This window comes from Prinia subflava, chromosome 16, assembly GCF_021018805.1.
Source record: "Prinia subflava isolate CZ2003 ecotype Zambia chromosome 16, Cam_Psub_1.2, whole genome shotgun sequence".
NCBI classification, from domain to species: domain Eukaryota; kingdom Metazoa; phylum Chordata; class Aves; order Passeriformes; family Cisticolidae; genus Prinia; species Prinia subflava.
In genome coordinates, this window is record NC_086262.1 from 12,863,824 (window position 1) to 12,878,426 (window position 14,603).

General features: G+C 50.5%; 1 protein-coding gene across 1 annotated transcript in view; it reads left to right on the top strand.

Moving 5' to 3' along the window:
* The first annotated feature begins 12,011 nt into the window (after positions 1–12,011).
* GALNT10 (polypeptide N-acetylgalactosaminyltransferase 10) overlaps positions 12,012–14,603 on the top strand; it is an 85,530-nt gene continuing 82,938 nt past the window's right edge. The window contains exon 1 of the mRNA XM_063413178.1: positions 12,012–12,346. Within this exon, the coding sequence (XP_063269248.1) occupies positions 12,173–12,346 (174 nt within the window). The 5' untranslated portion in view covers positions 12,012–12,172. The remainder of the gene's footprint in view (positions 12,347–14,603) is intronic.

A 14,603-nucleotide genomic window follows, 5' to 3' on the forward strand; every position in this document is an offset into this window, starting at 1 on the left:
GGCATGCAGGGCTGTTCCAGTGCAGTGTCCAGAGAGAGAAACATGAACTCCTCTTCCCCACCATCTGGGAGATGTGCTCATTCCACCAGTGTCTTCTTTCAGGCTTGATTTCTGCTCTGCTTGCTTCCAGTCCTCACTTCCCAAGCTTTCATCGGCTCAATTATAACCATAAGAAGAAATCTATTTATGGTGCATTGTTGCAAAATGAATCAATAAACCTGAAGCAAGCACAAGGCCAAATCCTTGACATCCTGAATGGTTTTGTGTCAGCTGCAGCATCCCACATCCCCCCTGAGTCTCTCAGGTGAGGGCTGTTTGCAAGCACAGGGGTCATTCCTGGCACAGAACATTAGGGACATGGATTATTGATAGATCATTTTCTTTTCTGGCTTCTGAGCAACTTCAGATACAACTCAAAATCCTCTTTTAAGTTTTGGCAGCCACAGTGATCAGTGCTGGTAAAACAATGAGAGGAATATGAGCCCTTGCTTGTGGAGATAAGCTGTGCTTGGAAAAGGGGTCTTTGCCTGATTTCAGGATTTCCAGCACATATCAAGGGCACAGCACCTAAACATGGCAGAGCTCCCAAGAATCAGGGGCCATGGAACCAGAGGGGTGTAGCACAGTAAATCCTGTAAAATCCTGTAAAAGGCTTTTCAAGGGTTGTGAGCCACCCTTTGGAGAGCTGGAGAGCTGTGAAAAGGTGGTGTGTAAGGAAAAGTCAAACTATGGGAGGGACACCAGATTTTGGTTCATTTTGCCTGTTTTAGAATAGTTTCTGGAGAAATCTGTTACATTACCTGAAGGTTTGGGAAAGTAAAGGCTGTGTGACTCGCTGGGGGCCAATGCACAGGCAAGGCACCCCAGGCTGAGTGGGTTCACACCTTCCCAGCCAGCTGTGGTGGCAGCCAGGATGGTGACAAGCAGCTTCATGACCTCACAGAGCTTCATTCTGACACATTATTCCATCCTCAGCCAGGCTACCAGCACGCTTTTGCTGACTGCATCACCTTGGCTGAAGCACAGCGAGGCTTTAAGCCACAGTTCTGTGCCCCCTGCCTTAATTACAACCTGAATTTCATCAGAAGTCACTTTGATCCTGGGCACGGGGAGAAATGGAGCTGGGAATCTGCCCACAGGTGTCCCCAGGCACCCCCACGGGCTTCCTACTAATAAATCCCCTTCCATTAGGAAACAACAGGCAAGTGCCAAGGGTGGTTTACACTTTTCTGTCTCTGCTGCTCTTAGTTCAACCTCTGCAACAGCTGCCAGGGGCCATAAATCACCAAGCACAGTGCTGGAGCTGGGGATCACTGTCTTGTAAAACAAACATCTTCCAGATTTTGTAGCACCTGATGCTGGTTACAAACTGTTGGTTGTCGAATTCTTCCTCTTCCATTTATTTCCCAGCCCCTCATCTCTGCTGCTCCTTGTCTGCTATATATCTTTGGTTTATTGTTATTTCTTTCCCCCCTTTGTTTTAATAACTCTTTTACTGTGGATTCTTGTAAAAACAGCTGCTCCAGCCAGTAAAAGAAAAAAGAAAAAAAAAGAATATCTGGAAACAGATGCCCTGGCATTGCTTCAGCTGTAATCTGTTAGATTTATAATTCCTCTTCAGTTCAATATTGATTCAGAATAAAGCAACTCAAAACACACTGGCAGCTCACATCTTTTTGTAGTCTTCTCCAGTCTTTCTTCTTCCCTGCCACAACATTTCTTTTACTCTTCATCCACACAATCTAAAATATGTAGAGGAACAATCCAATCCAAGCTGATGAGATGTACCCAGGTGCCTGTAGAGCAGAGGGTTTATGTTTGTGGAAGCTCAGAGAAATTATGTCAGCTTGTTTTTATTGTTTTAATTTATTTCCTCTCGCAGATTTCTTTTGACTGACCCCACACCAGTGAGACTCTAACTAAGTGTTGAGTGGAAGGATTGTCCGGAGCCTAAAAGAGGAATCTGCTCTTTTGAACATTTTCCCACACTTTGGACAATGCTACCTGCCTCCCACATCCCAGTCCCCACCATTCAAAGCAAATAGTCCTGAGAGAGACTATTTGTAACTGGCCAAGTCCAGGGGTCCTTTCTCATTCCTCAGAAAGCTCTGCCAGTCCCACAAGCTGTGTCTTCCCAGTGGAGCTCTCATTTGGGTACTGTAAATGGATTAATTTCTGCTTTAGGAGATGTAGCCTGAGCTCTCATTAGATTCTAAAACCTCAGAAGGTCTCCAGTCTCACATCTCACCCAGCTATGGTACCACCCACATTCTCCAAGCCCAGCAGATCCCTTTGGGTTTCCCCTCAGATTCTCCTCAGTGTTCTTTTCTCCTCTGGCTGCTTTTCCCTCTGAGGAATTGGCCCAGCTCAAGGGCAGCACATGAAGCTCAGCAGCCACGTGTGCCTGTGCTTACCTAAAGCCAGGCTCTAAGAGGCACAAATTTAGGAAGTGTCAGTCCTATGATAAGGTGGGAAATGCCACTTCTAGCAAAACCAAACTGCTGCAGGGAATTTGATTTGGGGAAACAACTCCCAGTCCTCCCAGCCCACAGCCAGGCTGTCTCAGTGGGGCTGGAAGTTCCCTGATTCCCCTGGCTCTGTCACATGTCAGCCCAGAGCTGAGAAACCCTGCAACTATCATTTGCATCCCTGTGCCTGGAATGGCAGAAACGCTTCTAGAAGTCTCCCAAAGGCTCTGGGAACATCAGCAGAAGGGCTGCTCCCATGCTGTCTGTGTACAGACTGGAGTGTCCTGCTCTCCCCAGCATGGAGCCTCGTGTCAGGGTGGGTGATTTCTCCAGCAGACAGGAGGGATGGGAAGGCATTTGTTTTTAGCAAGCTCAAAATCCATCTTCACCATGTTGGCCCAACCTGAAACATGTGGTGGCCAGGGAAAATGCCAGACAGGGGAAAATGCCAGACAGGAGCAGCTTTCTGTGCTGAGAGTCCCTGTGGTCCCCAGCTAGATGTCAGGCACAGCCTGCTGTAAGCAGCCAGCCAAAGTCCCCTACACTCTGCCCAGTCTGCAGAGCACACAGACAGCTCTGGAAAGTCACCAGGGAATGGCAACACGAAGCAACTGTGTGCTTCCAGCACAACAGCTTGGAAGGCAGAGGTGGCAGTGGCTCTGGAGATGCACCAGAGTGTCAGCACATCCTGAGCGGGGTGACAGACACCAGGAATGCCTCCCTGTCTCTGTGCTCAGCTCTCAACAGCTGTGGTGGGGTGTGCAGCTTCAGTGTGTCACATTTTCTGTGCTGTCCCCTCCTTCCCATAGGAACAGCACCGGGACTGAGCCCCTCTGTGAGCTCTCAGGTCTGACAGCCAGAGATCTGGGGCCTGTGACCTGCCTGAGGCTTGTCACAGCGTCCTTGAAGTCAGCTGGTGCAAAACAACTGGGATTTAACAAATTGGCAATCTCCGAGGGGGAAAAAAAACCCCTGTTCTGTTGAAGCATTTCCAACCAGCTCTGTGGTCACCGTATTTTTCTTTCAAGAGCTGATGTGTTGGCAGGGATGCACAACCCACACGCAGTCCCCCAGGGTGGCCTCTCCCTGCTGCACCTCCTGCCTCTCCAGCTCATTTCCAGCACAGTTCCCCACTGCTGTCCATCACTACTGTGAGTTCCTCTGCCACCCAGCATTTCCAGGGAGGTGCAAGTGCACAGCCCCTGATGCCCACGGCAGGGACTGCTCCTGCCCAAGCCCAGGGAGGGATGGGGTCCCACGGGAAGCAGGATGCTGTGGGGAGGGCTGGCTTGCCCTGACAGCCACTGTGCCAGGAGCTGGCAGAACCAATCTGGGAGTGTCCTAATTGGATTATTTGTTGGCTGCCTTCAGGGTGCCAGAGGACAGCGCACGCAGCCAGGACACGCCTGTGGGTTGGTGATGGAGATTCATGAGGCTTATTGCATACCCCATCACACAGTTAGGAGACTCTCTGTGGCTCTGACACAGCTCTCCAGAAGATTTGCAGTCACATTGCTCTTCCTTGATCTGTCTGTATTTATTTCAGGGAAGAAAAGGGGAGCTAGGCATGATGGTGGCTGGAGAAGCAGTCCGTGTGGAACTATTCCCATAGGAGACCCCACACTTCTGCAATCCCTGTGCAAGGAGCAGGGAAATGTGATTTTCCAGATGAGAGCCTCTCTTCTCCAGCGCTAGACACATTTACTGTGTTTTCCTTCCCCTCTGCCTTCTCAGACAGCCCAGCAGCAAAGCAAGAGGTTGCTCTCTCAGCTCTGGCTCACCCGGTTCCTCCCTTGCTTTCCTGGGCAAACCCATGCGTCAGCTTCAGGCTGAAATCCAAGAGTCCCAGGACTGACTTTCTTGTTCAGCTTCCAACAAATTAAGCAAGCAAACACCAGAACTGTACAGGGGTGTTCTGGGGCACCAAAGAACACAAACCCCTTCCCTTTGTCTCTGCCCTGGTAATAGGGGGGGCCCCAACAGCACCCCTCCAACCAGGGGAGTGAGCACACAGCTCAGCCAAGGGGCTTTTCTGGGTGTTATTTCCCCTCTGCAGCCTCTCTGTGTTATGGACAGGGTTCAGCCTGAGGTCTTCCTGAGGGGATGAATTTTCCTGTCTCCTCTGAAACTTTTTGATGTGTTTCCCAGGAGGGCAAGTCTGGGGGAGTCCCGTGGGAAGTGCTCTGTCTGGCAGTGCTGTGTACTGCAAGAGGATGGTTATTAGCAAGCTCAAAGCAGCTGTCAGTTATCTTTCATCCTGCTGTGTCCCCTGGGAATGAGGCAGAAAGCTCGACACAGGGCTTTGCTCAGCAGGCTCAAGTCTTTAACATAGGGCTGCTGAATTAACAATCCTCAGCACCAGTAACAGCAATGGGATGTGACAGCCACGGCCTGGGATGTCTCTGGTGCCTCGTGTCACCCTTGCAGACTCACCTTCTAAGCCACACGGGTGTGGGACATGCAGGATTTTGCATCCCAGGCTTCCTCCAAAGGCAGCATCATCCCCCCTCCGTTCCTACTCCCACCCCAGCCCAGCGTTGTTCCTCCCATGCTGTCCTCCCTGCAGAAGGAGCCCAGGGAGCACTGAGAGCCTGTCACAGTGAGTGTTCCTGATGTCCCAGGTTAATCACTGCCTCTCACGCACACAGACACTTAAGGCTGTTGTTTGCTGCCCCAGGAGACTCATTACTGGCTGCCTCACAGGGCAGGAGGAGAGGAAGGAGGATGGGAGGGATGAACTGCAACGACAGGGGGAGGAGAAGAAAGGACATTTGGGATCTTCAAGATGAAGGCAGTGCTGAACTTCACCTCTCCAAGTGCAAATGTCTGGTCTGAGTAAGTCACTGTAACATCTTCCCAGCCAATGAAGGAGAAAATACCTCCAAAGGAGAGGCTGCCTGTTAAAAATGCCTGTTGGGACAGGGCCTTCCAGGGAGAAAACTGCCTCTTCATTGGCCTCCAGATAATCTCTGTGTACTTCTGTATATCAGAGTTAAAATACATCAGAATTTCAGTTGAATTACAAGATTCAGCTGATGGGAGCTGTACATTTCCTTCCACAATGTCTTTGTGTGTCTCAGAGGCCAGAAGCTTTATCAGGCTCTGAAGAATAGAAAGAACAAGAGCAGCCCTGGGGATGTGAATAAGAAAACACAAGGTATCCAAACCTCTGATGTTAGGATACGAATTCATCTCTAAAAGATAAAAAACTGTCCAAATACACTGAGCAGCTGAGCAGCTCCATCCCTGGCCGATGGCTACCTGCAGCCACAGGGCAGCCTGGAGTAGTGAGGCTCCCTGAAGGTGTGGAGGGCAATGAGACACAGCTGAGGGTCTGAGCTGACCCAGCAGGACTGAGCAGCGAGCTCCTGGTGCCACAGAGCTCCTGGCTCTCCCTGTTCACCACCACGGATCAGCACCACCCCTCCAGGGAGCACCTGCCCTGCCAGCCTCATCCTCTCATCCCATCCCACACCACGTCTGCCTTCCTCCTCTGCTTCTCAAACACAGCTTTTCCTGCCTTCCTTTTTAGAGACAGAATACAAAGGACAGAGGTCCTGGTTTCCTCCTAGCTCTCGAGCACAAGAGCCCTTGGAGAGGATCTATTTTAAGAGAGGAGAGCCCTCTCACTGCTGGCAAAGCAGCCCAGCAAAGGCAGGCTCTGTGCCGTGCCCTCCAGTCGGGCACTTGAGACACCTGCTGACAGCCACTCCAGCTGCCAAATGCTCCTCCAGCAGTGGCAGAAATCAGTGGCACCACAGCAAAGCTCTGGCAGGATCCATGGGGAAGAGGGGGGAAGGTGAAGCCCCCCCTGCACACCCTCTGCACTGGCTCATGGCATGGGTGGCAGCCAGACCACCTTTTCCCTGGAGTGGGCAAAAGCCCTGCTGGGTGGCTGAGGCTGAACATGTTGTGCTTTCATTCCAGAGGGCTGGAAAAGCAGGAGGCTTCCATGGGAAGAGCTGCCCAGGCTGCCCTTGCTGAGGGCAATCATTTTTTCCTCAGGATGAAAAATCCTGAAGCTGATTTTATGTGGGATACAGAAGGCAGGGCAAGATCCCACGGAGGCCACTTGGCACATTTTGTTCTGTGCTTAGAATTTTAGAATCATTTAGGTTGGAGGAGACCCTTAAGATTATAGAGTCCAACTGTGGACACAGCACTGCCAAGTTCACCACTAAAGCGGCCCCCAGCTTGTGTTCCAGGGTCACATCTCATCTTGGAAAGCCCCAGTGTGCCCACTTCAGCCTTGCCTGGTTGGTCATTCTCTGCTTTTTTGATTCTCCATTTGGGAAGGTGCTTCTTGACATCTGTTCTGAATTTGATTGTCCTCTGTTTAGGTTTTATAGCCCTTTTTCCTCTCCCCTCAGTAATTCAGATGATATTATCCGTATCACTTAAGTTTTTAATCACTTCACCTAAATTTTCTTATAATCAGCTTTAGTTTTCCCTTTCCATAATTTTTTAGTGGTGGGTTAAGCATCTTTATCCTGATTTCCCCTTTCCCCATGGTTATTTTTTAGTGGTGTAAACAGAGTTTATCACACTTAGCAAACAATCTGTTAAAAGAGAGCTTGAGCATGTAAGCCTTCTGATCCACTGCAGATCCACCCTAAAGAAGACTTTGGACCCCAGTGATGTTCCTCTCACCCCAGAATGCATTCAGCAAGCTGGAAGAAGAGCAGACCTATCCTCCAGGTTCAGCTCAGTGATGTAGAAATGAGTGCTGTTCATAGCAAAGCTGCAAACCTCCACTGAAATCAGCTCTTTGTTGCTCTCACATATGCGTTGGAGAGTCTCTTTAAATTCCTCCTTGTCAAAACCATGCAAGCCCATTTTAAGAGCTGGTACCTGTTCCAAGCACTAATAGCTGCTACAGGGAACAGAAAAGGGAGGCTGAAGGCTACAATGTTCAAAGCTGCCTTAATTATTAGAGCGTGAGCTTCCAAATCCCTTGAGAAGCACAGAGAATGTTGGCCTCAAAATTCACGTTGTGCTCAGAGAAGCCAGGGATCCAGGGAGTTCTGGGGACATCTTGACTGCAGTCTGTCTGCCTGGCTCCACTGGACTTGGAATGAGTCCGATTCATTGCAGCAGCTCGGAATTCAGAGCAGAGGGAGCAGACAAGGCTCATTGCCTATTCCAGCCAGAGACACTGCAACAACATTTGTGGTTTTCTTTTTTTCTTTAAAATAAGGTTACTTGAGTAGACAGCCAGGAATAGACCCTCTGTCTCCTCGTTCCTAGACTGAGCCCCACTGATAATTATGCACAAACTGTCAGGGCTGCTTTGGAAAAGCAGTTCTAGAACTAGAGCAGGCTGACATGGCTTTGTGCAAAGCTTTGCCTGGAGAAGTGGTGTCCTCAATGACCACCAAAACACAGTGGGGAGAGCTGGGACCAATCAGACTCTGCCCAGTGCAGCAAGAACATTTTCTCTTGGCCACTATGTTCCTGAAAGTTGGGCAGCCTGGCCAAGAGGGGGATGCATTCATGTTACTCCTGAGGAAAAATATATTCTTGTGCAAAGGAAATCTCTGGATATGTAGGTGCATCTGTTTGCAATGTGAAATGCGTGAGGCTCCCTCCTTGCTTCAAGCCCTGCTCCAGTATTTATCCTCCCAGCAAGCCATCAGTGCCTCATCTCCCAGGACTGTGCTTCAACTTAGACATCAGCAATTTCCCCTGCCACAGGCAATCAGTGAAATTACCTGATATAAGGCCAGAGGAGTCAAAAATGTCACACTGTGGAAAACTCTTTCCACAGCTTCATTGCTTTTGCACATCCCCAGGCTGCAGATGGACACAGGCACTTCTTCCATTTTGCACCAAGCTGGATGAGTGACCACTGGTGATGGTACCACTTTCCAAGCAGGACCCTGAGCATCCTCCACCAGCTTCAGCCACCCTCTCCAGCCCTGCACTGCTGGGCTCTGTTTGTTCAAAGTAAATTCAGGCAGATTTCCCTGTTGACCATGGGGATTTTGCTTGCTCAGGTGGATCACCATTTTTATTTTATTTATTTTTGTGCTAAGAGTCTGTTCTATGCAGATAAAACCCCATGTCAGTCATGCCACAGGTAACTGTCAACCAGGGCACAAGGATTCATGGATGTTGGTGCTGTCTCTTCATTTCTGGGATGGGGAGAGTGTTGGATGCTCTCCTGCAGTGACAAGGTTTGCAATTTCTTTTTAAAAGCCTGCAATCATCTCACTTCTGTGAGCTATTCAGGCATTTACATTGTTTTTCAGCATCTTGAGTGCTGGCTGGAAGCAGCTCCAGGGTTTGGGGGAGTGCAGCAGGATCACTGTGGGGGGCTGTGCTGACAGGCACCCCCACACTGTGCAGAGGAGGGCTGTGCTCCTGCCCACAGGTGAGCAGGTTCCTCAGCATTGCCTTTTATCAGGAAAGAAAAAAGGGGGGAAAAAACACCCCAACAAATCAATTCTGTTCACATGAAATTTGAGCTGAACTTCAACTAATAAACACCGAAGGATAAAGAAATGCCATGAAAACAAAAGTCCTGTTGTGACGCAGCCATGGCTGAGGTTCATTCATTTTTTAGAGATTGTTTTTCCTTTTCTCCTCCTGGCTAAAAATGAGATTTTCAGAAAAGAGAAAGCATCACCAGCATACCAACACATATCAAAAAAGGAGCTGAGTTTCCCTGTGGGTGCAGCCATCTGACAGAGGACACAGTGTAGGCACAGAGACCTGGATGGGAGCTCCCTAACTCCACCCCCCATTGTGGTACCGTGTATCTACAGCATCTGGGAACACAAGGAAAAATCCTAACAGGCTCTTAGGTGATGTTTTTCCCCACTTCCCCTTGCAGTTTTGCCATCCCTCTGGCAGTGTTTTCTCCCCCTAACCCTTGCTGTGAGGCTGGCACAGCAGCTGGGAGCATGGGATAGCCATCTCCTGTCTCACGATGATTTAGCAGGAGAGGGGGGATCCCATAGCCATTCCCCTCACTTACAGGGATCCAAAGGACTCCCTGCTTTCCATTAGCCTCCCCTGCAGAATTTCCAAGGTCGAAATGCAGCCCTTCATGAGTCAGTCCTTGCCCTGAGGAGCTGCAGTCGGAGGAGACCAGAAGGCAGGAGAACACTGATTCCCTCAGCCTGTGCCATCTCGTCTCCATGCTGTCATGCCATCTGTGGGCTTTATCCCAGGAACTCCTGTCACATCCACTCCCATTAGCATTTTTCAATGCTCTCCTGCCCTCTCCCAGCATCTGCTGACCAAGTCCCTCTGGTCAACACCGCTCCTCATCCTTCATCAAGGCTTTTAATTTTCGTGATGCTGTTACCCACTTTTGCTGCACTCTGCCCTGCAGCAGCTCAGCACAGGAGCTGCAAACCAGGCAGCCCAGCTCTCTAGCAAAGAGAGCTTCCAGACGGGGATTGAGCTGCTATTAATTTATCCTATATTTGTTTTGAAAAGATGCCTGGGGAAGGTACACCATTTCCCTTCCCAGTTAGAGGCTTAACAGCCACAGGCTTTCTCCTTTCTCAGAAATGTAAATCCATGTTTGTTTTGCATGTACCCGATCAATCCCCAAGGCATTGCATCCAACAGGCCAAAATCAGAGCTCTGTCTCCACCAAAACACTTCAGGAGAAAGAGGAGAGGGAGGCATGCTCTATCTTTTCTAGAAAAAACATCGATTTATTTGGGACTGAGGTACCTGCATGGAGCATAAATTATTTTAATTGGTAAACCCAACAGGACTCACTCCCTCTTAAAGCAGAAAGGGAAGACCTGGAACATCCATTTCCAGAGTGATCACTGAGGAGCAGCCAGACTTCAGTTCCTACGAGGCTCTTCAGAGGGTTTGATCATTCAGAATGCTCTCACATATACAAAATACTCATCTACCTGCAGCACCAGCCATAATCTCTTCCCAGTTGAAACTTGTGCAACTCTGCTGAAGCCAATTTATGAAGCAAACATTTAATTTAGCGAGCAGGCTCACAATCCTAAATTTAAACATATGTCAAGCCAGCTAGTGGCTTTGTTTTAATTAACTCTCAAACTTTGTGGCTGTCATTTCTTTATATAAATGAGGATGTTCTGCCAAGGGCAGCCTGTGAGCTTGTGTGCATCCCTAGGAAACCTCCTGCTATTTCACAGCCACTTTTCAAAGAGCTCTTGCAGAGGCAAGGGGATGTGGATGTTATTACAAGGGTCCATATGGCAGCACACTGGCACGGCAGCATTAAATCAGAGGTATTGTAGCTTTCCAGCCTGGATTCTCACAGTACCAGGTAATGTATATGTAGCTTTATTGTTGTACAATTTTAGGGGCTATGCATTATTCAGGAGCAGCCGAAGTCTCTGCGCTGCCAGGGGTGATTCAGTGATGATAAAGGGAATACGCTTTGCTCTAAAGGCAGCAGTGAAGGGATTTCACGGGTCGGTATCTGCTCCACCCACGGAGAAACAATGGAAGCGTTAACACTTCTGGTAAAGAAATCAGCTGGCGACAAATTCTCATCGATAATTAAAATGAAAGTACAAGCTGCCTTAACATGTAGTTAGACTTAGGGACTCTAACCTGCTCTCTAAATTAAAAGCTTTCCTTGATAATTTGGCTCTCGCAGCAGGCAGTGAAATCTGCTGGAAGATGCCATCTAGTGGGTTATGGAAGTTTATTTAAGTTTAAATCCACTTGCTGGTGTGGGGCGAGGGTGGCAAGAGCTGCTAATGCTGGGGTGCATAATGGTTTCCGCAGACCTTTTGTTGTTGCTCCAGGAAATTGGGTATTTCCCTGCGAGGGTTTGCACTGGAAGAGAACTAATATTGATTTTAGCAGTGCCCAGCAGGGCACCGGATTGTCCCGGCTTTGCTGTTGACACAGCCGAGCCTCACGGCTGTTGTGCTGGCAGAGCATCCTCCCGAGCGTGCTCCCAATGAGGAAACGCATCCGCTCCCCGTTTTTGGGAAAGCCGCGCCGCCATTGCTTTTTTTTCCTAAAAAGACCCTTCAAAGACTATCCTATGCCTCTAAATCATATAGTTTACGTTATAGTTGAAGCCCTCAATTGCTATCCGACTAAACAGCACTGTGTTTTAACGCGTGGGATGGGGATGGGTTTGGAGCGATGCTGCCTGTTGGCGTGGCCGGAGATGGCATCTCCATCCCGGGTGGAGGCTGCCTTGTCCGCGGTTATCGTGTGGGGCGAACTCCAGCCCTTTGGGGACCACCGGGGCCCTTTGGGGACCACCTGCAGCCCCTGACCTTCAGGGTGATCTGATCTCCCATCCCCAGTCCCCGCTCCCATCCAAGCGTCCCCTCCATTAAGGGGTTCTAAGCCAATTAACCACCTTGACTCCCCCCACCGACCACGGGTTCGAATCCCGCTGCGGCGGCGCCCGCGCAGACACCCCGCCGTGCCGCGCCACCCTCGGCGCGCCGTTCCTAGAGAGCCATTAGCGGGGAGTCATTAGCGGGGAGTCATTAGCGGAGGGTCATTAGCGGGGAGCGGGGGCGGGGCCTCCCCGGGCGGTGGGCGGGGTCTCGTAGGCCACGCCCCCGCGCGAGCGGAGCGGAAGTGCCGGAGTTGCCGCCCGGCGCCGCCGCCGAGCGCGGGCGAAAGTTGCGCTCCGGGAGCGCGGCGGGGGCGGCCGGAGCGCGCTCCCTCCTCAGCCCCGGCTCCTCGTCCGCATCCCGCTGCTCAGCCCGCTCCCGGCAGCCGCTCCGATGCGGCGGAAGCAGAAGCGGCTGCTGCAGGCGGTGGGGCTGGCGCTGGCCGCCCTGGTCTTCTTGCCCAACGTGGGGCTCTGGTCCCTGTACCGCGAGCGGCAGCTGGAGGGCGGCGGCGCGGCCGGCGGGGACGGGGCGGCCGCCGCGGGGGCAGCGGCCGGAGAGGCGCCGGTGAGTGGCGGGGCCGGGGGGGCTGAGCGGCCCCGGGTGTGCCGGGGGGGGCGCTGGGAGCCGCTGGGTGAGAGTCGGGGGGCTCCCGTGGGAGCGGCTGTCGCACGGGGCGTGTGCGGGGCTGGGCGCGACCCCTCCCCATCATAGAGGGGGCGAGAAGCGGCAGCCGCCCCTATTAAGGGGAGGGGGCAAGGGAGGGAAGCCGGGCTGGGCTCCTGTGGTCCCCGGGAAGGAGCTGTTTTATGTATCCTGTGCCTGCGTTGGAGAGGGAGCCGCGAGTACTTTCTTGGCAATTCTCGGGTGCGGGGACGGGAGGGTCTCCTTGCCTCTTTTTTTTTGGCTGAGCGTGGTAAGGGAATAAAGCAAGGTCTTTGCTTCTTGCGCCGAGCAGCGAGGAAGGGGAGCTCGTCCCATCCGTGCCCAGAAGAGAATGGCAGTTCCGTTTCCCAGGGGTGTGCCTCCGTGCCATTTCTTTTCACCTGCCTGGGAAGGGTGTGGGACGCAAACATCACCTGTTACTCTGTACTTAGGGCCAGGGCTGGCAGGGAGTGCCAGGTGGAGCTGGAGGATTGTGTCAGTGCGGTGATGCTCCTTTGGAAGAGAGAAGCGGATAACTCTCCCTGAGAGGCAGAAGATGCCCGCCGGATATGTGGCCTGAGGATGTTGCAACACATGGCCGCATTCCTTGCTTGTCCCACTGGTGTAGTGGTAAATTTAACAGCCAAACCTGGCTGTGTAGCGTGTCAGGAAGGCTGGATCACCCAAATCAGGGTTTGGAAGCACAGTTTAGCTGCACTTACTTTTGTCTGTGTAATTGCTTTGTCCCCTTCTGGGTTTAGCTCTGTGCCATTAAGAATGATTGGGACTTGAAAGCTTGAAATGTCTTTGTGTAACTATCAGTTCAGCTGCCACTCTAAAAGGCGCTGCTTGTTCAAAACCACTTAAAACTCTTAGTTGTCTAAATCTTTCCCTCCTTGGAGACTTCCTGCTGTAGCTGCACCGTAAAGGTGGAGAAACCTGCTGTGACAATTTCTGCTTTGAGGGAGAGAAAGCTCACAAAGAGCTGTACTCAAACTGGGACTGAGCTCTTCTTTCCCCCAAGAAACACTTTTTAGAATTTAAGCTTTTTCGTGTAAGTCTGAATAAAACCATGCTTGTGTCCCATGCTGTTGGGGAAAGGGATCAGCTGTTGCCTGTCATAAAACATAAATTTGCGGCAGATCCTCAAATCTGCACAGAAGTCCTTTTGACATGATCACACAGCGATCATTACATGCCTGGGGTTCCTGATGTTACTGCCTTATGCTTGTATTTCTGTGGGATGCAGGGAATCTATTTTGCATGACTGGTTAAAATGAAGCCCTGGTCCACAGCTTCTTGTGGTGTTAGGAGGAAATGAAGACCTTTGTAAAATCATGTGTCCTCCAGAGGTAATGAGGAGAAAGCTGGTAATTATTTTTAGGAGGCTTCAAAGTGACAAGTCGGCTTTTATGGTTTGGTCTTCCAAAATTGTCCTTGTACTGTAGGCTTTGGGTAGTGTAAGAAGGCAATATCTCTCAGCTGATTCCTGTGTCCTTGCAGCGTTCTCGGTGTTCAGGTATCCTCAGCAGTGTTGTACACAATGCCTGCTCCATTTTTCTTTATGTGTCTGTAAAGTATGGCAGCTGTCAGTGATTTGAGATCTGCTTTGTTTTGATGGTGTGTGGAGCTGGGCAGGAAACGCCAGTGCAGCTCGCAGGAGAATTCGCAGTAAAACCTCTCTGCACTTCTGTAAATCAGAGTTGCTGGGATTTGGGCTGAAGGCTTCATCTTCCAGTCTAATTAACGTGGAGTTATGGGCTGCAGGGGGTCTGTGAGTGAAGATATATTTATGTCATAGGCTTGTTTTTTGAATGATTTGGCCCTGCAATGATAGCTCCAGCTACATTGAGCAAGGGAAAACATAGCCTAAAGGATAACAGGCTGTCTTGGTAAAAATAGTTTCAGATGAAGCAGAATAAAAACAACTCAGATGTGATGTTGTTTTTCTGTTTAGTTGTGTGGGTTTGTTTTACTGTTGTCATAGAGGTATCTGCCAGCTGACTGCAGAGAGCTTTTTGGGCATCCTCACCATCAATGGTTTCAGCCTCTCTTCCTTGGTCCCGACAAGCATTCATGGATTTTGTACTTAATAATCAACTTCCAGCTTGTAAATGAATATGCTGTTTGTCTGCTTGTTCCTGGAGCTGACTTCTTAATACAAAAACTCCAGATGATA